Genomic DNA, 24,225 nt, shown 5'->3' on the forward strand with positions numbered 1-24,225 from the left:
AATTTTCTCCAGGCAGAGTTCAAAGCCCTGGTAGTCACTCCCTCCCAAGCCATACCTATAAGGGTTATGCAATGGAGGATGCTGAAGTATTCTCTCCAAAATTCCCTTAGGGTCAAGTGAGTGTCTGTGGTCACAGTCAAGCACCTGTGAAACATTGCTTTTGTGTAGAGTTTTTTAAAGTTTGCAATAACCTGCTGGTCCATGGGCTGGAGGAGAGGAGTGGTATTCGGGGGCAAGAACTTTACTGTGATGAACCCAAACTCCTCGAAAATTAGGTCATCCAAGTTTGGAGGATGAGCAGGTGCATTGTCCATTACTAGCAGGCACTTGAGATCCAATTTCTTTTCCAGGAGATACTCCTTCACACTAGGGCCAAACACTTCATTGAACCACTCGATGAAAATTTCCCTCGTGACCCATGCCTTACTATTAGATTTCCAAAACACACACAATTTACTCTTCATAACATTGTTTTTCCTGAACACACTGGGATTTTCAGAATGGTACACTAGTAATGGCTTCACTTTGAAATCCCCACTAGCATTAGCACAGAACATTAGCATCAGCCTGTCTTTCATAGGCTCGTGTCCTGGCATTGCCTTTTCCTCTTGTGTAATGAAGGTCCTCTTCGGCATTTTCTTCCAAAAGAGGCCTGTTTCGTCACAATTGAACACTTGTTCAGGTTTCAGTCCTTCAGCCTCTATGTACTCCTGGAATACATGCACATATTTTTCAGCCGCCTTGTGGTCCGAACTGGCAGCCTCACCATGCCTTACCACACTGTGTATGCCAGTACGGTTCTTAAATCTCTCAAACCAGCCTTTGCTGGCCTTAAATTCACTCACTTCACCACTATATGCAGGCAATTTCTTTACTAAATCTTCATGCAACTGCCTAGCCTTTTCACAAATAATCGAAGTCATAATAGTATCTCCTGCTAATTGTTTCTCATTTATCCACACCAATAATAACTTCTCAACCTCTTCGAGTACTGGTGATCTCATTTTTGTCAGCATAGTTACTCCCTTTGCAACAACAGCGTCCTTTATTTCCTTTTTCTTGGCCACTATGGAACATAAGGTTGTGTAGGGTTTCTTATACATCCTGGACAGTTCGGCCACACTTGTACCACTTTCATATTGCTCAATGATGGTTTTCTTAAATTCAGTCGTATTTCTCACCTTCTTTACCACAGGCTTGGCACTAGGAGCTTTCTTTGGAGACATGATAGCTTATTTAGTACTTGCAAGCACTAAAATAAATGGAATATTATGAAATATTTTGCTGGAGCACGTGAGGGGACCTTCGCTCACTGGTAAACAATGCCAGACTGGCTGCCACCCCGGCTCACGCCGTGGGTACGCGTCCCGGACGAACTACGACTCGCGAGTCAACCTATGAAAAGCGAGTCCATGTTTATATGAAAATATCCCTTTGATTGGCGAAATTTACGATTGCCGGGAACTATGAAAAGCGGGGAACCACTGTATATACATGTACATCTTACAAGCCAGTGTTTTTGACGTATTTATACTCCAAAATTCTACCGGCTTCAAATCAAGTAGGAGAAAGCTGGTAGGCCCATATGTGAGAGAATGGGTCTGTGTGGTCAGTGTGCACAGTATAAAAAAAAATCCTGCAGCACGCAGTGCATAATGAGAAAAAAGCCTCCGACCTTGTTTTTGGATTAAAACGCCGACTTTGGCTTGTATTTTCGTATAGTATTTATGGTTGTATTCTCGTTTTCTTGGTCTCATTTGATATTGAAATTGAGCTCAAAATAGCGGAAATGTTCGATTTTTGCAGATGTTCAAGAGTAATCGAATGATGTTATTGTTCAATAAGTGTACAACTAGCCATTCTAATATGCTGTCACGAATGGGTTAACATTATTTATACATTTATTACAATAATGCAGAAGTCTGCATAACAGTAAATCTTCTGTTGTTTGTGTGAATAAAAATTCAAAATAGAAAGCAAGAGTAATATAAGAGGGGCCTGGAGACATGACTGGTGATCAGAGAATATGTTATTTTAGTGCCAGGAATGTCTGCATTGTTCATTCTGGACCCTATTTTGAAATTGGCATATTTTTTAATTTGCATGAAATTGGCCTAATTGCCAATTTCTGACCACTTTATTGGGTAGTTGAAATCGATAAATGGGTGGTTTCTTGTACTCAATCGATAGAACAAATGGAGTTCTAAAGAAATAGCTATGAGTTTGGTCGACTGGAACAATGGAATTGGCCAAAAATAGGGCTCAAAGTGGGTGAAATCGCCGATGTGTAATTATTGCCAAGATTGCTAATTTCGCAAGAGCGTAATTCCGTAAGTTTTCCATCAAATTAAGTACTTTTGGTGTCATTACAATCGGGAAAAGATTCTCTATCATTACTTAAGAAATTTTTTTTTTTTTTTAAATTCTTCAACACTGAGAGCAAGTTTGTGAGCGGGGGTCTCGACAGTCAAAGGGTTAAAGAGGGTACCGAAGGAGCTGAAACACCTGGTCCATCACCAGGGTACTGAAGGAGCTGAAGCACCTGGTCCATCACCAGGGTACCGAAGGAGCTGAAACACCTGGTCCATCACCAGGGTACTGAAGGAGCTGAAGCACCAGGTCCATCACCAGGGTACCGAAGGAGCTGAAACACCTGGTCCATCACCAGGGTACTGAAGGAGCTGAAGCACCTGGTCCATCACCAGGGTACTGAAGGAGCTGAAGCACCTGGTCCATCACCAGGCTACTGAAGGAGCTGAAGCACCAGGTCCATCACCAGGGTACTGAAGGAGCTGAAACACCTGGTCCATCACCAGGGTACTGAAGGAGCTGAAGCACCAGGTCCATCACCAGGGTACTGAAGGAGCTGAAACACCTGGTCCATCACCAGGGTACTGAAGGAACTGAAGTACCTGGTCCATCACCAGGGTACTGAAGGAGCTGAAGCACATGGTCCATCACCAGGGTACTGAAGGAGCTGAAGTACCTGGTCCATCACCAGGGTACTGAAGGAGCTGCAGCCCCTGGCCCATCACCAGGGTACTGAAGGAGCTGAAGCACCTGGTCCATCACCAGGGTACTGAAGGAGCTGAAGCACCTGGTCTATCACCAGGGTACTGAAGGAGCTGAAACACCTGGTCCATCACCAGGGTACTGAAGGAGCTGAAGCACCAGGTCCATCACCAGGGTACTGAAGGAGCTGAAGTACCTGGTCCATCACCAGGGTACTGAAGGAGCTGAAACACCTGGTCCATCACCAGGGTACTGAAGGAGCTGAAGCACCTGGTCCATCACCAGGGTACTGAAGGAGCTGAAGCACCTGGTCTATCACCAGGGTACTGAAGGAACTGAAGTACCTGGTCCATCACCAGGGTACTGAAGGAACTGAAGTACCTGGTCCATCACCAGGGTACTGAAGGAACTGAAGTACCTGGTCCATCACCAGGGTACTGAAGGAGCTGAAGCACCAGGTCCATCACCAGGGTACTGAAGGAGCTGAAGCACCTGGTCCATCACCAGGGTACTGAAGGAACTGAAGTACCTGGTCCATCACCAGGGTACTGAAGGAGCTGAAGCACCTGGTCCCTCACCAGGGTACTGAAGGAGCTGAAGCACCTGGTCCATCACCAGGGTACTGAAGGAGCTGAAGCACCTGGTCCATCACCAGGGTACTGAAGGAGCTGAAGCACCTGGTCTATCACCAGGGTACTGAAGGAGCTGAAACACCTGGTCCATCACCAGGGTACTATTAAGGAGGGTACTGAAGGAACTGAAGTACCTGGTCCATCACCAGGGTACTGAAGGAGCTGAAGCACCAGGTCCATCACCAGGGTACTGAAGGAACTGAAGTACCTGGTCCATCACCAGGGTACTGAAGGAGCTGAAGCACCTGGTCTATCACCAGGGTACTGAAGGAGCTGAAGCACCTGGTCCATCACCAGGGTACTGAAGGAGCTGAAGCACCTGGTCCATCACCAGGGTACTATTAAGGAGGGTACTGAAGGAACTGAAGTACCTGGTCCATCACCAGGGTACTGAAGGAGCTGAAGCACCAGGTCCATCACCAGGGTACTGAAGGAACTGAAGTACCTGGTCCATCACCAGGGTACTGAAGGAACTGAAGCACCTGGTCCATCACCAGGGTACTGAAGGAGCTGAAGCACCTGGTCCATCACCAGGGTACTGAAGGAGCTGAAACACCTGGTCCATCACCAGGGTACTATTAAGGAGGGTACTGAAGGAACTGAAGTACCTGGTCCATCACCAGGGTACTGAAGGAGCTGAAGCACCTGGTCCATCACCAGGGTACTGAAGGAGCTGAAGCACCAGGTCCATCACCAGGGTACTGAAGGAGCTGAAGCACCTGGTCCATCACCAGGGTACTGAAGGAGCTGAAGCACCTGGTCCATCACCAGGGTACTGAAGGAGCTGAAACACCTGGTCCATCACCAGGGTACTATTAAGGAGGGTACTGAAGGAACTGAAGTACCTGGTCCATCACCAGGGTACTAAAGGAGCTGAAGCACCTGGTCTATCACCAGGGTACTGAAGGAACTGAAACACCATGGAGTTGGTGAAGAGATAGTCTTGAAAGAACTCAATTTTGGATGCCATACTACAGAATGGATATTAATGCATTAGAGAACATACAGTGAGGGATGACAAAATTAATCCACTGTATAAGGAATCTCATACAAGGATAGGTTGAGATCCTTGAACCTTCATTCACTTCAGAGATGTAAACTGAGAGGAGATATCATTGAAGTATACAAGTTGATGATTAAGACACACACGCAACAGTTTGGTGTGTTAATCTTGAACTTATCAGAATTTTATACCATTTTCAATAATACACGTTAAAGACTGGCACAAACAAATGCAATATAAACAATTACTGATTATATGGAAACAATGAAGAACTTGAAATAGCAGATTTACATTAGATAAATTTACATCTAGAAAAGATGTAAGATATTACTAGTTTTCAGACAGTTGTCAATGAGTAAAACATTCTGCCAAGTAAGGTCATAGAAGCTTAAAAACGGGGGCTTTAAAAAATAGGTTACACAAATTTGCGAGTGAGAAGGATCGGATTTGATTAGGACCTCTTTCTCATGAAGCATTGAGGCTAACTTGTTTGGTAGCTTTGGAATAGGTTGGACAATATACATATATGGGCGAGAAAGGATTTGAGAAGGACCTGCCTAGTATGGGCTAGTAGGCCTTCAGCAGTGTTCCTCCATTCTTATATTTTTTTATGTTATGATCTATGCATAAGGGATTATAATAATAGTGTTTACAGGGTAAAGAAACCAGTGCCAAAGATTTTGTAATAATTTTTTAAAATTAGCACTTAGCCCACTGATACTCAAACCTTTTTAAGTAAGCTACATCAGTGTTGAAAAATTGAAGTCAGTCAGAAATGGCATTCTTGAGTTGAAAAACAAAAAAATCTGGATTTTTTAAAAGTTTGCAGATTTGCATCTGCCAGGTCCAATAACAGTTCAAACATTTTAATTAAGATACATCAGTATTTAAAGTTTGAAATCAGTCAGAAGAGGCATTCTAATGTTATCCTTTTAAGGGAGGTGGTGCCTTGAAGCTGGTGAAGGGTTCCCGAGTGAAACAGTTGGAGCTATGCTCCCTTTCCTTTGAATCTGATTGCCTGCTGATAATAAGCTGTATTCTGCATCACAAGGCAATAATGTCTAAAACATTTCTGAAATTCTTCATGTTTTGTTTATTTATGTTTTGTATATTTATGTTTTGTATATTTATGTTTTGTATATTTATGTTTTGTATATTTATGTTTTGTATATTTATGTTTTGTATATTTATGTAATTGTGTATAAATGTTTCAGCTCCTGGGGAGAGTCCATGCTACTGCTTGTGGGTCTTGCTGCCTGCTCCTCCAATACCTGGTCACTACTGGTACACAATCACAGGAGTTCATCTTGAACCACAGTTTGGCCTTAGACTTTTAGTTAAAGAAATTAGGTAAGAAATATTTATAGCTCTTTGGTGGTATTTCCCTGCCATTGGTGATTATGTGTGATTACTTATTTGTGTCTGTTACTATGTAAATTTTTCAGTGGTTGCCATATGTATTAATTCCTCATGTAATCCATTCCATTATTCTAACAATCTGTATGTGAAGAAAGTGTCATTGGAATGCAGGTTCATGTATAGTTTAAAGTTCATGGTACTTGAAGTTCAGTTTAAAGTGTGCAGGGTTGAGAGGCCGCCTGTATATTACAAAAGATTGCTCATATTTTCATCACTGCTCTTAAATGGTTCTTTATTTCTGTTAAATCCTACAGTGTCTTCACTGCAACTTGCACCACTGCTATGTATGATATAACTTTACCTGGAAATCCTCTTAATTTGACTTTCACTAAATTATCATTTCTCTGCCATAGTTCCAAATGGAGTGTAGTACTGTAGTGGATGCCCATATACTACAGTACTGTCTACCAGATGCACTACATGGGTCATTGTTTATTTTCTAGAAGGGGCCAGGTTGCACCCAACCCAGAAGTTGTTTGAAAGGTTTAAAATGTCAGATCAAGTGAAATATAGAGCTCTTTGACTTTGTGTATATGTACTGTATATACATTATGCCAAGTAAATTATGTAAATAAATTGTTACCTGTTTAAGGGTTACTGGGTAAGTACCTGTACAGTGTTTTTTGTGGTAAGAGGAGGTTGGAGGTTAACTAATGTTTAGTTCTTAAATAATCTTTAAGCATTAGGACTAGTCTGCCCAAAATTCACCGGAATTCAGTGGAACCTGTACTTACGAGTTTAATCAGTTCCGTGACCTTGCTCACATCTGGAATTGGTGCATATGCAGAGTCAATTTTCCTTATTTAGCCCTTTCAGGGTTGGTGCCGTACTAGTACGGCTTGCATGCCAGGGTTGGTGCCGTACTAGTATGCATAAATTCTAGCGCCTTCAAATCTATTGAGAGAAAGCTGGTAGGCCTACATATGAAAGAATGGGTCTACGTGGTGAACATGCACAGTATGAAAAAAATTCTGCAGCACACAGTGCATAATGAGAAAAAAAACTCCGACCATGTTTTTGGTTTAAAACAGCAACTTTGCAGTGTATTTTCATATGCTATTTATGGCTGCATTCTAGTTTTCCTGGTCTCATTTTATAGAATGGAAGACATTTTTACAGAAATTGAGATGATTTTGATTGGTTTCACAAAGAAAAGTACCTTGAAATTGAGCTCAGAGTAGCAGAAATGTTCAATTTTTGCCAAAGTTCAAAAGTAAACAAATTATGCCATGTGTCCAATACACGTCAACTGCTCAATCTAATACACCTACCATCCGACTTACGACCTGCTCGACTTACGACCGTGTTTTTTATGCCAAATTTCTGGGAAATAAGCAACTATTTGTGTTGTACACAGTGTTTATCCTAAACCTTACAGTATAAAATATAGTGCTAACAACATACAAAGTAAAGTAAAACATGAAATACCAAAATAAAACAATAAAATAAAGTCATTACAAAACTGTTTTGTTGATATTCAGTAGTAAAGTTCGACTTACGAACATTTCGACTTATGACCGGTTTCTCGGAACTGAACTCGGTTGTAAGTCAGATGGTAGATGCATTCTTTTACAAGCGCACTGATATTATTTATACCATTTCTACACCAGTGCAGTAGACTGCATGACAGTAAATCTTCTATTTTTTTGAGAATAAAAATTCAAAGTGGAAAGCAAAAGAAATGTAACAGAGGCCTGGGGACGAGACTAATGAACAGAGGAAATGTTATTTTAGTGCTATGAATGTCTGTCTTGTTAATTCTGGACCCTATTTGGAAATTGGCATCTTTTGAAATTTGTGTGAAATTGGCAAAATTGCCAATTTCTGACCACTTTATTGGATAGTTGAAATCGGTAAATGGGTGGTTTCTCGTACTCTTTTGATAGAAAAAATGGAGTTCTAGCAAAATGGTTGTGATTTTTGTCGACTGGTACATTGGAATTGGCCGAAAATAGGGCTCAAAGTGGGTGAAATCGCTGGTGCATAAACATCGTCAAGACCGCTAACTTTGCAAGAGCATAATTCCGTAAGTTTTCCATCAAATTTCATACTTTTGGTGTCATTATGATCGGGAAAAAATTCTTTATCATTTCATAAGAAAAAAAATTACTTTTTTTTTTTTTTTTTTTTTTTTTTTTTTTTTTTTTTTTTTTTTTTTTTTTTTTTTTTTTTTTTTTTTTTTTTTTTTTTTGAAAAATTTTCGACCCTGAGAACAAGTTTAGAAGAGGGTCTGCCAACCCTGAGAGGGTTAAAGTAATCGAAATGGAATTAATCTGTTCTGGCTCTTAGGAGGCACGACAAATTACTTCAATAATTTCCCGAATATCAACTCTATGGCTTATTTATCTATCACAATTCATCTAATATGACATAATAAACAATATTAATGACATAATAAACAATATTAATAACATAAAAACTTGATATATACACTAGAATGAATGAAATATTATGTATCTTGAGTAGTGGTAGCGGAGGCGGGGGCACCACATTGGCCATTCCTGCTCTTGACTACATACCTTCCCATGCTTTTATTATAACAGTGTTTTTAAGGCAAACTGCATTAAATCACACTGTGGTTTCATAAGGAAAACAATAATGCTACACTCTTAATGTTACACTCTTAACCCTTAACCCCTTGACTGTCACAACCCCAAATCCTGAGGTGTCTCCTGGTGTCGCAAAATTTAAGAAAAAAAAATAAAATTTCTTATGAAATGATAGAGAATCTTTTCCCGATTGTAATGACACCAAAAGAATAAAATTTGATGGAAAACTGGTGGAATTACACTCTTGCGAGGTCGGCATTTTAATTAAAAAAAAAACGGTTGGAGTTTTTTTTCTCATTATGCACTGCGTGCAGCAGGATTTTTTTTTATATGGTGCACACTGACCACACAGACCCATTCTCTCACATGTGGGCCTACCAGCTTTCTCCTGCTTGATTTGAAGCCGCTAGAATTTATGAGTATATATACGTCAAACACGGTGGCTCATAAAATGTATATCTTTCTTTCAACACACCGTCTGTATCCCACCGAGGCAGGGTGGCCCAAAAGGAGAAACAAAAGTTTCTCCTTGTACATTTAGTAATATATACAGGAGAAGGGGTTACTAGCCCCTTGCTCCTGGCATTTTAGTCGCCTCTTACAACACACATGGCTTACGGAGGAAGAATTCTGTTCCACTTCCCCATGGAGATAAGAGGAAATAAACAAGAACAAGAACTAGAAAGAAAATAGCAGAAAACCCAGAGGGGTGTGTGTATATATACATGCTTGTACACGTATGTGTAGTGTGACCTAAGTGTAAGTAGAAGTAGCAAGACGTCCCTGTAATCTTGCATATTTATGAGACAGACAAAAGACACCAGCAATCCTACCATCATGTAAAACAATTACAGGCTTTTGTTTTACACTCACTTGGCAGGACGGTAGTACCCCCCTGGATGGTTGTTGTCTACCAACCTACTACCTTTATAAGATGTATATACATGACCAAAACAGTCAAAGGGTTAAACTGTCCAAACGTAGATCTACGTTCACTCACGTGGCACTCTGAAAATTTTGAAAAACAAAAAAATTGTTTTTTTCTTTTAAAATGAAGAGCACATTTTTCTACATGTTATAGGTTTAAAAAAAAATTTTAGGGTCAGTACTTACTGAGAAATAAGTCCGTGAAGTTGGCTCTGGATGCTCACCTGTCGACAATATCGACTCCTGCCACTTGCAGAAGTGTTGCCGATATACCTTTTTTTCTTGTTTTTATTTTAATTTATATGTTTTTTATGTTCTGATAATTACAATTTATAATAGTTCTTGTATTTCCATAGCCAATCTTTGTTCTGACGCTAATATTAGGTACTGAAATGGTGTTCAAATAGTCACAATCACATTGACAGGTGAACATTTACACCTGCTTAGGTTATTTACTATTGTCTAGAAATATATACAAAGTATTTATAGGTCCCAACAATGTTTTAGATACCCTGGCACATACCTTGAAGCATGGTGTTATGAAAGGCATCCCTATACAGCCCAGCGACATTTGATAAATGCCCACTGCTCCAGCTAACCCTCCCTGTATTTATCACTGTTACACACAAACATGTCTTGTCTCTCTGTCTATTTGTCTGTCTGTCTGTCTAGCCTGTCTCTCTGCCTGCCTGTCTGTCTGTCTGTCTCTGCTTGTCTGTCTTTCTGTCTGCCTGGAGTATATGTATATGACACTCCTTGAAGAATAGTGTTATGACATCTGTTATCAGTTAGTTTAATATGTTTATTATGCACCCCATACCCATCCTGTGGGCGGTAGTCAAAAGATTACAGAGGTACAAAATTGGTCCAGGGACTGGACTCCAAAGTTTTGGATAGCTGAGCAAGTTACAGAGGTAATGAACTCACAAATTACAAAGGTAATGAACTCACAATTTACAAAGGTAATGAACTCCAGGTAGGTCTGGTCACAATCATGACAAGTTGCAAAGGTATTTACAGATTACAGAGGTACGTAATGGGTCCAGGGATTGGGCCCCCAAAGTTTTGATAGCTGAACTAGGTACAACGGTAATGAGCTCACAAGTTACAAAGGTAATGAATCCTGTAAGAATGGTTACTTACGTTTATACATGGCTACAATCATGAACAAATTATAGAGTAATGAGCAATTCACGCTTCCACACCCGGTCACAACTGTAATGAGTTATTGGTGCAAATATTGATTGTTGTGTGTGTGTGTGTGTGTGTGTGTGTGTGTGTGTGTGTGTACTCACCTAATTGTACTCACCTAATTGTGGTTGCAGGGGTCGAGACTCAGCTCCTGGCCCCGCCTCTTCACTGATCGCTACTGGATCCTCTCTCTCTCTGCTTCCTGAGCTTTGTCATACCTCTTCTTAAAACTATGTATGGTTCCTGCCTCCACTACTTCACTTGCTAGGCTATTCCACTTGCTGACAACTCTATGACTGAAGAAATACTTCCTAACGTCCCTGTGACTCGTCTGAGTCTTCAGCTTCCAGTTGTGACCCCTTGTCCCTGTGTCCCCTCTCTGGAACATCCTATCTCTGTCCACCTTGTCTATTCCCCGCAGTATCTTGTATGTCGTTATCATGTCTCCCCTGACCCTTCTGTCCTCCAGTGTCGTCAGTCCGATTTCCCTTAACCTTTCCTCGTACGACATTCCCTTGAGCTCTGGGACTAGCCTTGTTGCAAACCTTTGTACTTTCTCTAACTTCTTGACGTGCTTGACCAGGTGTGGGTTCCAGACTGGTGCTGCATACTCCAGTATGGGCCTAACATACACAGTGTACAGTGTCTTGAACGATTCCTTATTGAGGTATCGGAACGCTATTCTCAGGTTTGCCAGGCGCCCGTATGCTGCAGCGGTTATTTGGTTGATGTGTGCCTCCGGTGATGTACTCGGTGTTATGGTCACCCCAAGGTCTTTCTCCCGGAGTGAGGGTCTGTAGTCTTTGTCCACCTAGCCTATATTCTGTCTGCGGTCTTCTTTGCCCCTCCCCAATCTTCATGACTTTGCATTTGGCTGGATTGAATTCGAGGAGCCAGTTACTGGACCACATGTCCAGCCTCTCCAGGTCTCTTTGCAGTCCTGCCTCATCCTCGTCCGATTACATTCTTCTCATCAACTTCACGTCATCTGCGAACAGGGACACTTCAGAGTCTATTCCTTCCATCATGTCGTTCACATATATCAAAAATAGCACTGGTCCTAGAACTGACCCCTGTGGGACCCCGCTCGTAACAGGCGCCCACTGTGATACCTCTTCACGTACCATGACTCGTTGCTGCCTCCCTGTCAGGTATTCCCTTATCCATTGCAGTGCCCTTCCTTTTATGTGTGCCTGATCCTCCAGCTTCTGCACTAATCTCTTGTGGGGAACTGTGTCAAAGGCCTTCCTGCAGTCTAGGAAAACGCAATCTACCCAACCCTCTCTCTCGTGTCTTACTTCTGTTACCTTGTCATAAAACTCCAGGAGGTTTGTGATACAAGATTTGCCTTCCATGAACCCATGCTGGTTTTCATTTATAATCTTGTTCCTTTCCAGGTGTTCGACCACTCTCCTCCTGATAATCTTCTCCATGACTTTGCACACAATACATGTCAGAGACACAGGTCTGTAGTTTAGTGCCTCGTTTCTGTTTCCTTTCTTAAATATGGGGACTACATTAGCTGTCTTCCATTTCTCAGGTAGTTGCCCAGTTTCAAGGGATGTGTTGAAGATTGTGGTTAGAGGCACACACAGCATCTCTGCTCCTTCTCTAAGGACCCATGGGGAGATGTTGTCCGGTCCCATCGCCTTTGAGTGTCAAGGTCACTTAAGAGCTTCTTCACCTCCTCCTCAGTTTGTTCGTATGTCATCCAACACTTGTTGGTATATTCCCTCTTGATGTTCCCTTCTGTGCTGTCTTCCCACAGCCCTTCCTGTCTCTACTGTAAAAACTTCCTTAAATCTCCTGTTCAGCTCCTCACATACCTCCTGATCATTTCTTGTGAGTTCTCCACCTTCTGTCCTTAATCTGATCACCTGGTCTTTGACTGTTGTCTTCCTCCTGATGTGGCTATACAACAGTTTCGGGTCAGTCTTGATTCTCGATGCTATGTCATTTTCATACTGTCGCTGGGCCTCCCTCCTTACCTGTGCGTACTCATTCCTGGCTCTGCGACTGATCTCCCTATTTTCGTGTGTTCTCTGCCTTCTGTACTTTTTCCATTCTCTATTGCACTTTGTTTTTGCCTCCTTACACCGTCGGGTAAACCAGGGGCTTGTTCTGGTCTTCCCGTTGTTACTGTTGCCCTTGGGAATGAACCTTTCCACTGCCTCCTTGCATTTTGTTGCTACATATTCCATCATTTCATTTACTGGCTTTCCTGCCAGTTCTCTGTCCCACTGGACCTCCCGCATGAAGTTCTTCAACCCTGTGTGTGTGTGTGTGTGTGTGTGTGTGTGTCTCACTCTCACTCTCACTCTCACTCTCTCACTCACTCTCACTCTCTATCACTCTCACTATCTCACTCTCTCACAATCTCACTCTCTCTCACTCTCTCACTCTCACTCACTCTCTCTCACTCTCTCTCACTCTCTCTCACTCTCTCTCACTCTCACTCTCTCTCACTCTCACTCTCTCTCTCTCTCTCTCTCTCTCTCTCTCTCTCTCTCTCTCTCTCTCTCTCTCTCTCTCTCTCTCTCTCTCTCTCTTTTTTTTTTTTTTTTTTTTACACAGGGTTTGACAAGGTTAAGGATCCCTAGCTTTATTGACATCTATTTACAGGTTAAGGATTCCTAACTTTATTGGCAAGCTAAGAGCTGTTACCTACATCAGCTCATTTGAAAGCATTTTTATTGTTATGAGACATACAAGTAGGAAACAGGATGAAGTTGGAGCCATCTGTGGGCCAGCATTTTCATTTGATCAACTGACTTTATCTCGTTGACATCATTATGCTGTACGAATGTGTTCCATACTCTAGTCATCCTGGGTATGTATGATCTCAGATGGAGTGATGTTCTGGAGAAGGGTACAGCCAGAGTGAAGTTGCTGCTTTCTGCCCGTCTTGTGGCATAAAAGCTTGTTTCACGCTGTCCTCGAAGTGGATCCAAGTGTGGTATTTTGACAATATTGGCCTTGTACATAACAGTAAGGCCACCCACATCCCTCCTATGTTGAAGGCTCTGCTGAAATGACAGATCTATCCAGGATGGGTCCAGGCGAGAGATGAGACGTCTTGCTCTGTTCTCTACTCTGTCAAGCAGCCGCAGATGAGAGGGGGGGCAGGCAAACCAAGAAAGTGGAGCATACTCAAGGTGTGAGCGTACTTGTGCCTCGTACAGGATCTTGCAACCCCTACTGTCAAGCAGATGGGAGATACGGCGAAGTGCTGTAAGCTTCCTGGCTGCCTTGTTTGCAAGATTTACAACATGGTTCTTCATGGTTAGCTTGGAGTCAAATTTCACCCCAAGGATATCAACTTCTTCTCCAGGTGCCAACATCCTCCCATTCATCCTTACTACTGCACCAGCATTACCATCATGGTGCCTAGAGACGATCATCATTTGCATTTTCTCAGGTGCAAATGTTACTTGCCATCTATTTCCCCAAGCTGATATAGCTCTCAGCTGGTGATTGATGTAGCTTAGAGCAGCTGGCATTTCTTCTCTTGGATAAGTGAATGTCAGTGTACAGCCGTCTGCATATGCATGTGATTCTGGGATGAGATGAAGAAGGTCGTTGAAGTAGACATTCCATAACAATGGACCCAGCACGCTTCCTTGTGGAACACTTGCCCCAATAGGATGTCTTGCTGATTCCATTCCATTGAGAACTACACTTAGAGATCTACCATGAAGGTAGTCACTGAGGAGACATAGCATAGAGCCTGCAATTCCCAGTGCTTGAAGTTTTGCCAAGAGGCTGAGTGTGTGTGTGTGTGTGTGTGTGTGTGTCTCTCTCTCTCTCTCTCTCTCTCTCTCTCTCTCTCTCTCTCTCTCTCTCTCTCTCTCTCTCTCTCTCTCTCTATCTCTATCTCTATCTCTATCTCTATCTCTCATCTCTCATCTCTCATCTCTCTCTCTCTCTCTCTCTCTCTCTCTCTCTCTCTCTCTCTCTCTCTCTCTCTCTCTCTCTCTCATCTCTCTCTCATCTCTCTCTCTCTCTCATCTCTCTCTCTCTCTCATCTCTCTCTCTCATCTCTCATCTCTCTCTCTCATCTCTCATCTCTCTCTCTCTCTCTCTCTCTCTCTCTCTCTCTCTCTCTCTCATCTCTCTCTCATCTCTCTCTCATCACTCTCTCTCATCTCTCTCTCTCTCTCTCTCTCTCTCACACACACACACACACACACACACACACACACACATGAGGATGAGGCAGGACTGCAAAGAAACCTGGACAGGCTGGACATGTGGTCCAGAAACAGGCTTCTCAAATTCAACCCTGCCAAATGCAAAGTCATGAAGATTGGGGAGGGGCAAAGAAGACCACAGACAGAGTATAGGCTAGGTGGACAAAGACTACAGACCTCGCTCACGGAGAAAGACCTTGGGGTGACCATAACACCGAGCACGTCACCGGAGGCACACATCAACCAGATAACTACTGCAGCATACGGGCGCCTGGCAAACCTGAGAATAGCGTTCCGATATCTTAATAAGGAATCGTTCAAGACAATGTACACTGTGTATGTTAGGCCCATACTGGAGTATGCAGCACCAATCTGGAACCCACACCTGGTCAAGCACGCCAAGAAGTTAGAGAAAGTACAAAGGTTTGCAACAAGGCTAGTCCCAGAGCTCAGGGGAATGTCGTACGAGGAAAGGTTGAGGGAAATCGGACTGACGACACTGGAGGACAGAAGGGTCAGGGGAGACATGATAACGACATACAAGATACTGCGGGGAATAGACAAGGTGGACAGAGATAGGATGTTCCAGAGAGGGGACACAGAAACAAGGGGTCACAACTGGAAGCTGAAGACTTAGACAAGTCACAGGGACGTTAGGAAGTATTTCTTCAGTCATAGAGTCATCAGGAAGTGGAATAGCCTAGCAAGTGAAGTAGTGGAGGCAGGAACCATACATAGTTTTAAGAAGAGGTATGACAAAGCTCAGGAAGCAGAGAGGGAGAGGACCTAGTAGCGATCAGTGAAGAGGTGGGGCCAGGAACTGAGTCTCGACCCCTACAACCACAATTAGGTGAGTACAGGAGCTTGGATTCGACCCCTGCAACCTCAACTAGGTAAGTGTACGCACACACACACACACACACACACACACACACACACACACACACACACACACACACACACACACACACACACACACACACACACACATATACATACATATACATACATATACATACATATATATATACAGTGGACCCCCGCATAGCGAACTTAATCCGTGCAAGAGGGCTGGTCGTTATGCGAAATGTTCGCTATGCGAATTAATTTTCCCCATAAGAAATAATGGAAATAAAATTAATCCGTGCAAGACACCCAAAAGTATGAAAAAAAAATTTTTTTACCACAAAAAAATTTTAATTTTAGTACACACAAACTGAAAAAGGCATGCACAATTACATGACACTTACTTTTATTGAAGATCTGGTGATGATTGATGGGATGGGAGGAGGGGAGAGCATTATCTTCTTACTGTTTAGAAGGGGAATCCCCTTCCATTAGGACTTGAGGTAGCAAGTCCTTTTCTGGGGTTACTTCCCTTCTTCTTTTAATGCCACTAGGACCAGCTTGAGAGTCACTGGACCTCTGTCGCTCAACAAATCTGTCCATAGAGCTCTGTACCTCCCGTTCCTTCAAGACTTTCCTAAAATGGGCCATAACATTGTCATTGAAATAGTCACCAGCACGGCTTGCAACAGCTGTGTCAGGGTGATTTTCATCCATAAAGGTTTGCAGTTCAACCCACTGTGCACACATTTCCTTAATTTTTGAAGTAGGCACAATGGATTCCACAACTGGCATAGGCTTCTCAGGGTTAGCCCCAAACCCTTCAAAATCTTTCTTAATTTCCATACTAATTCTCACCCTTTTTACCACAGGGTTGGCACTAGAAGCTTTCTTGGGGCCCATGGTCACTTATTTTCCAGAAACAGCACCGAAAACACTGTAATAATACGAAATATTCCGAGTGTATGCTTGAATGTTACCGCGGAGGCTAGCTGGTAAACAATGGGACGGGCGGCACATGTGAGGCTGGCTGAGGGCCCACATTGGACGCGTCTCGGACGAAGTTCGCTGAGCGGGTTTTTGTCTACTATGCGGGGCAAAATTTCAGCGAACAAAGCGTTCGCTATGCGGATTGTTCGCTATGCAAGGCGTTCGCTATGCGGGGGTCCACTGTATATACGTATATATATATATACGTATATATATATATACGTATATATATATATACGTATATATATATATACGTATATATATATATACGTATATATATATATACGTATATATATATATACGTATATGCAATAAGATCACAGTAAACAGGTGATTTCAAAATATGCAAAACAACCACTCTGAAAGAATAGAGAAATTCCAAGCGCTTTCGTGACTACTCACATTATCAAGGAACTATGAAAGTGAAGCATCCAAGGAAGCTATATAAGGGGTCGGCCAGCACCTCACTATCAGATCCCACAACGGTTAAACACGTGACGCGCGGCGAGCCAACTTGGACAGGTCCTTTGCAAAACTCACCCCCAAGCTATTTATTTGTCCAGTGTATTATTAAATTCTACCCAAATTCTATTAATTATAAATGGATCTAATTTATATAAACCAAAGGAAATATTCATATTATTGTCAAAACTGCTTTTTATGAAACAAGATTCAATTATATTCCTGTCGACCATGGACTTGCTTGATACTACTTTCTCAACTTTTTGAAAATCAATTGGATGGTTAAAATCTCTTACATGAATAAATAGAGCATTGGAATCTTGTCCAGTTCTAATGCTATATTTATGTTGTTTTAATCTTAGTTCGAGATTTTTACCAGTTTGACCGTAATAAACTTTATCGCAAATTTTACAAGAAATCTTATAGACACATCCATCAGCATTTTGGGGGGAATTCTTAATCAAAAGTTTTTTTACTGTATCAAGATTTTTGAATACAACTTTAATATTAAAAGTCTTAAGAAGAGAAGGCATATCAACCAAGTTTTCATGGTAAGGGAGAACCAACATATTTTTAGTTGAATAAGGCTGGTTGCCCTTTTTTGGATTATAAAAAGTGTTCCTAGCAACTTTAAAAGATTTATCAATTACATTTCTTGGGTATTTTAAATCATTACCTATTTCATAAATTTTGGATATTTCCTCATCTATGAACTCAGGACTACAAATTCGTAAAGCTCTCAAAAACATTGATGAGAAAACAGACAGTTTGACTCTATCTTGATGCGAGGAATAATAGTGGACATAGGAACAGTTATTTGTAGGTTTTCTGTAAATTTTAAATTTGAATTCATTATTACCCTTAATAATTAAAACATCTAGAAAAGGCAATGAGTTATTTTCTTCAAACTCGACAGTAAAGTTTATAGAATGGGCTAAGCTATTTAATTTTCCAAGAAAATGGTGTATATCTACATTTTTGGGCATAAGACACAAAATATCATCAACATATCTGAACCATTTAGCTCTATTAGGGAGGATTGTGTTAAGCAACCTTGTTTCAAAAAATTCCATGTATAGGTTACTAAGAACAGGTATATATATATATATACGTATATATATATATATACGTATATATATATATATACGTATATATATATATACGTATATATATATATACGTATATATATATATACGTATATATATATATATACGTATATATATATATACATATATATATATATACGTATATATATATATATACGTATATATATATATACGTATATATATATACGTATATATATATATACGTATATATATATATGTATATATATATATACGTATATATATATATACGTATATATATATATATATATATATATATATATATATATATATATATATATATATATATATATATATATATATATATATATATATATATATATTGTGTGTGCCATTAACAAAGATCTTCAACACATCATTTGAAACTGGGCAACTCCCTGAGGTATGGAAGATGGCAAATGTAGTCCCAATTTTTAAAAAGGGAGACAGACATGAGGCACTAAACTACAGACCTGTATCACTAACGTGTATAGTATGCAAGGTCATGGAGAAGATCATCAGGAGGAGAGTGGTGGAGCACCTGGAAAGAAACAAGTGTATAATTGAGAACCAGCACGGTTTCAGGGAAGGAAAATTCTGTGTCACAAACCCACTAGAGTTTTATGACAAGAGAGAGAGGGGTGGATCGACTACATTTTTTTGGACTTCAAGAAGGCCTTCGACACAGTTCCTCGCAAGAGGTTACTGCAAAAGCTATAGGATCAGGCACACATAACAGGAAAGGCACTGCAATGGATCAGAGAATACCTGACAGGGAGGCAAAAATGAGTCATGGTACGTGACGAGGTGTGACAAGCGGGGTTCCACAGGGGTCAGTCCTAGGACCTGTGCTGTTCTTGGTATATGTGAACGACATAACGGAAGGGATAGACTCAGAAGTGTCCTTGTTTGCAGATGATGTGAAGTTAATGAGAAGAATCAAATCGGATGAGGATCAGGCAGGACTAAAAAGAGACCTGGACAGGCTACAAGCCTGGTCCAGCAACTGTCTCCTTGAGTTTAACCCTGCCAAATGCAAAGTCATGAAGATTGGGGAAGGGCAAAGAAGACCGCAGACACAATATAGTTTAGATGGCCAAAGACTGCAAACCTCACTCAAGGAAAAAGATCTGGGGGTGAGTATAACACCAAGCACATTACAGACACAGCATCAACAACACAGCCACTTGATACTGGAGTTCCGCAGGGAAGTGTCCTTGGTCCCCTGCTCTTCCTCATATACATCAATGATCTTCCAAACGTATCTCAACACCTGAACCTCATTCTCTTTGCTGACGACACGACTTATGTCATCTCTCACCCTAATCTTGCCACCCTCAACACCATTGTTAATGAGGAGCTGATCAAAATATCGACTTGGATGACAGCCAATAAACTTACGCTTAACACTGACAAAACCTACTACATTATGTTTGGTAGCAGAGCAGGAGATGCGCAAATTAACATTAAGATCGACAACACTCTAATTGCCAGGCATAATGAGGGCAAATTCCTAGGCCTATACCTCGACAACAACCTGAACTTCAGCACCCATATCCAACACATAACCGAAAAAGTATCCAAAACGGTTGGGATCCTCTCCAAGATACGATACTACGTGCCGCAAACTGCCCTTCTCACACTATACCATTCACTTATATATCCATACCTCACCTATGCTATATGTGCTTGGGGTTCAACTGCAGCAACACACCTAAAGCTAATAATAACCCAACAAAAAGCCGCAGTAAGAATAATCACTAAATCCCATCCCTGGCAACACACCCCCCCACTCTTCATAGATCTAAACTTACTCCCTGTTCAGTACATCCACACTTACTACTGTGCAATCTACATCTACAGGACCTTAAATTCCAATATTAACCTTGACCTAAAACGCTTTCTTGATAGTTGCGACAGAACCCACAGGCACAATACCAGACACAAACATCTCTATGACATTCCCCGTGTCCGACTAAACCTTTACAAAAATTCAGTGTATGTCAAAGGCCCTAAAATCTGGAACACCCTACCTGAAAATTCTAAAACTGCAGACACATTCATCACCTTCAAAACTACCATCAGAAAACATCTTATCTCCCTGATACACCCTGTCAACTAATTACACGAATACCACCTGGTGGTTAACACTTACACTCACTCACCCATTTGACCATAAACAGAAATATCAATCTCAATCTCAAAATAATGAATCTTAACTAGTCATAAGTTGGCCTGTTATACTCCAATACTGAAACTATGTATAGTGCCAAAACAAAAGCATTCACATTGCTAAACTCACAAACTAGTATTTAGTCACTTAGCCATAATACCAACTTACCTCATAATTTTGTAATATTTTAAACTTAAGATTTAATTTAAGTCTGCCTGAAATGCCTAGCCATGCTAGGTGTTCTAGTGGTACACTCTGTAATTATTATTTTACTACATGTAAACAATACAATAACCAAATTCTGTAAACTCAGCATTGTAATCCTTATAGAGAATAAACTTTGAATTTGAATTTGAATTTGAGCATATCTCCTGAGGCGCACATCAATCAGATAACTGCTGCAGCATACGGGCGCCTGGCAAACCTACGGATAGCGTTCCGATACCTCAGTAAGGATTCGTTCAAGACTCTGTATACCATTTACGTCAGGCCCATACTGGAGTATGCAGCACCAGTTTGGAATCCACACCTAGTCAAGCACGTCAAGAAATTAGAGAAAGTGCAAAGGTTTGCAACAAGGCTATTCCTAGAGCTACGGGGATTGTCCTATGAAGAAAAGTTGAGGGAAATCGGCCTGACGACACTGGAGGACGGGAGGGTCAGGGGAGACATGATAACGACATATAAAATACTGTGCGGAATAGACAAGGTGGACAGAGACGGGATGTTCCAGAGAAGGGACACGCACAAGAGGTCACAATTGGAAGTTGAAGACTCGGATGAATCAAAGGGATTTTAGGAAGTATTTCTTCAGTCATAGAGTAGTCAGGCCGTGGAATAGCCTAGAAAGTGACGTAGTGGAGGCGGGAACCATACATAGTTTTAAGGCGAGGTATGATAAAGCTCATGGGGCAGGGAGAGAGAGGACCTAGTAGCAATCAGCGAAGAGGTGGGGCCAGGAGCTATGACTTGACCCCTGCAACCACAGATAGGTGAGTACACACACACACACACACACACACACACACACACACACACACACACACACACACACACACACACACACACACACACACACACACACACATATACAGTGGTCCCCCGCTTTTCGTAGTTCCCGGCAATCGTAAAATTCGCCAATCATAGGGGTATTTTCGTATAAACATGGACTCCCTTTTCATAGGTTGACTCACGAGTCGTAGTTCGTCCGGGAAGCGTACCCACGGTGTGAGCCAGGGCGGCAGCCAGTCTGGCATTGTTTACAAGTGAGCGAAGGTCCCCTCACGTGCTCCAGCGAAATATTTCATAATATTCCATTTATTTTAGTGCTTGCAAGTACTAAATAAGCTACCATGGCTCCAAAGAAAGCTCCTAGTGCCAAGCCTGTGGTAAAGAAGGTGAGAAATATGATTGAGTTTAAGAAAACCATCATTGAACAATATGAAAGTGGTACAAGTGTGGCCGAACTGTCCAGGATGTATAAGAAACCCTACACAACCTTATGTTCCATAGTGGCCAAGAAAAATGAAATAAAGGATGCTGTTGTTGCAAAGGGAGTAACTATGCTGACAAAAATGAGATCACCAGTACTGGAAGAGGTTGAGAAGTTATTATTGGTGTGGATAAATGAGAAACAATTAGCAGGAGATACTCTTATGACTTCGTTTATTTGTGAAAAGGCTAGGCAGTTGCATGAAGATTTGGTAAAGAAATTGCCTGCAAATAGTGGTGAAGTGAGTGAATTTAAGGCCAGCAAAGGCTGGTTTGAGAGATTTAAGAACCGTACTGGCATACACAGTGTGGTAAGGCATGGTGAGGCTGCCAGTTCGGACCACAAGGCGGCTGAAAAATATGTGCATGAATTCCAGGAGTACATAGAGGCTGAAGGACTGAAACCTGAACAAGTGTTCAATTGTGACAAAACAGGCCTCTTTTGGAGGAAAATGCCAAAGAGGACCTTCATTACACAAGAGGAAAAGGCAATGCCAGGACACAAGCCTATGAAAGACAGGCTGATACGAATGTTCTGTGCTAATGCTAGTGGGGATTTCAAAGTGAAGCCATTACTAGTGTACCATTCTGAAAATCCCAGAGTGTTCAGGAAAAACAATGTTATGAAGAGTAAATTGTGTGTGTTTTGGAAATCTAATAGTAAGGCATGGGTCAGATTGTGTCAACAAGAGGGATTTGGAAGAATTTGGGACTGACCCTAATGAGCCTATGTCTGTTGTAAAATCAATTGTGGCACTGGGAAGTTCCATGGGGTTGGATGTGAGTTTGGAGGATGTGGAAGAATTGGTGGAAGACCACAATGAAGAGCTCACCACTGAGGAGCTGCAAGAGCTTCAGCAGGAAGAGCAACACATCGCAGCTCAGAATCTTGCTGCAGAGGAGGAGGAAGATAGATGGAAGAAGGTGCCTTCTTCAGAAATTAAAGAGATTTTTACTGTGTGGGGTAAGATGGAAAGCTTTATGGAGAAACATCACCCTAACAATGTTGTTGCAAGCCAGGTTGGCAACATGTACAGTGATAAAGTCTTGGGCCATTTTAGGGAAGCGTTGAAGAGACGCCAGAAACAGAGCTCTCTCCACAGTTATTTTGTGAGACAGGACTCCAGTGACTCTCAAGGTGGTCCTAGTGGCATTAAGAAACAGAGAAGAGAAGCAACCCCAGAATAGCAAATGGTACCTGAGGTGTTGATGGAAGGGAATTCCCCTTCCAAACTATAAACAATCCACTCTCTCCTCCAGTCTCCCATACACTAAGAAGAATCTCCAATAAAGGTAAGTGTTATGCTGTTAATGTTTCATTCATCATTTCCCATTGTATTGTTTATGTACTACATGTATATTTCATGTTAAAAATTTTTTTGTTTTAATACTTCTGGGTGTCAGGAACGGATTAATTGTATTTACATTATTTCTTATGGGGAAAATATATTCGTAAATCGTAAATTTCTTTTATAGTAACGGCTCCAGGAACGGATTAATTACGAACAACGAGGGAGCACTGTATATATGCACATACATGCACACATGTGGTAATGCTTTATTTACAGCTAGCAAAGTCAGGGTATTTCTCCAGAATGGTCTGTAATATACCACTGTGGATAAAATACTTTGCCATTTCTTGAACATTTCTGAGTGAGTTGTCTCTAAATTCATTAATTTTATCGCACTCCAGTACATAATGATGCAGGGTGTGACAATAGTCTATCTGGCAAAGTTTACATTTCGTTTGGTCTACATCTGGTGGTGGTGATTTAACCTGCCGAAGATACTTGTAACCCAGCCGGAGCCGGGTGGTAGTGACATCCAAGAGTGCTTATTTTGTTGGATGCACCATAGACATGTGGCTCCTCCTGCATGATAGAATGATGATAGATGGACTCACTGGTGTCAATCTCTCTTGAGTCTTAAGTCAATAAAATTCAGTTGAAGTTCTTTTCGTATTATTGTTCTCAAACTACTACCTGACAAGCCAAGATTGTAATCTACTCCCTCTTTGAAAGCATACAGCCTAGCCAATTTATCAGTTCTATCATGCATCCAAAGACCAATGTGAGATGGAATCCACAGCATGTGCACTCTGACTCCACTGTCCACAATCTTACCATACCTGTGTCTGGCTTCTGACACAAGCATGCCACAATTTATGCTTAATGAGTTGAGAGCATTTATGGATGACAGAGAATCAGTTTCAATTAAACTGTCAGTCTTAGATACAT

General features: G+C 41.5%; 1 protein-coding gene across 6 annotated transcripts in view; it reads left to right on the plus strand.

Annotated features, from left to right (window-relative positions):
* The window catches only part of LOC128685387 (uncharacterized), a 79,955-nt gene that overhangs the window by 33,963 nt on the left and 21,767 nt on the right, over window positions 1-24,225 (plus strand). For all 6 annotated transcript variants that reach the window (XM_053771908.2, XM_053771905.2, XM_053771904.2 and 3 more), the window contains one exon: window positions 5,862-5,997. In XM_053771908.2, coding sequence (XP_053627883.1) covers window positions 5,862-5,997 — 136 coding nt within the window. The remainder of the gene's footprint in view (window positions 1-5,861; window positions 5,998-24,225) is intronic.

Source organism: Cherax quadricarinatus, chromosome 8, assembly GCF_038502225.1.
Source record: "Cherax quadricarinatus isolate ZL_2023a chromosome 8, ASM3850222v1, whole genome shotgun sequence".
Classification (NCBI taxonomy): Eukaryota; Metazoa; Arthropoda; class Malacostraca; order Decapoda; family Parastacidae; genus Cherax; species Cherax quadricarinatus.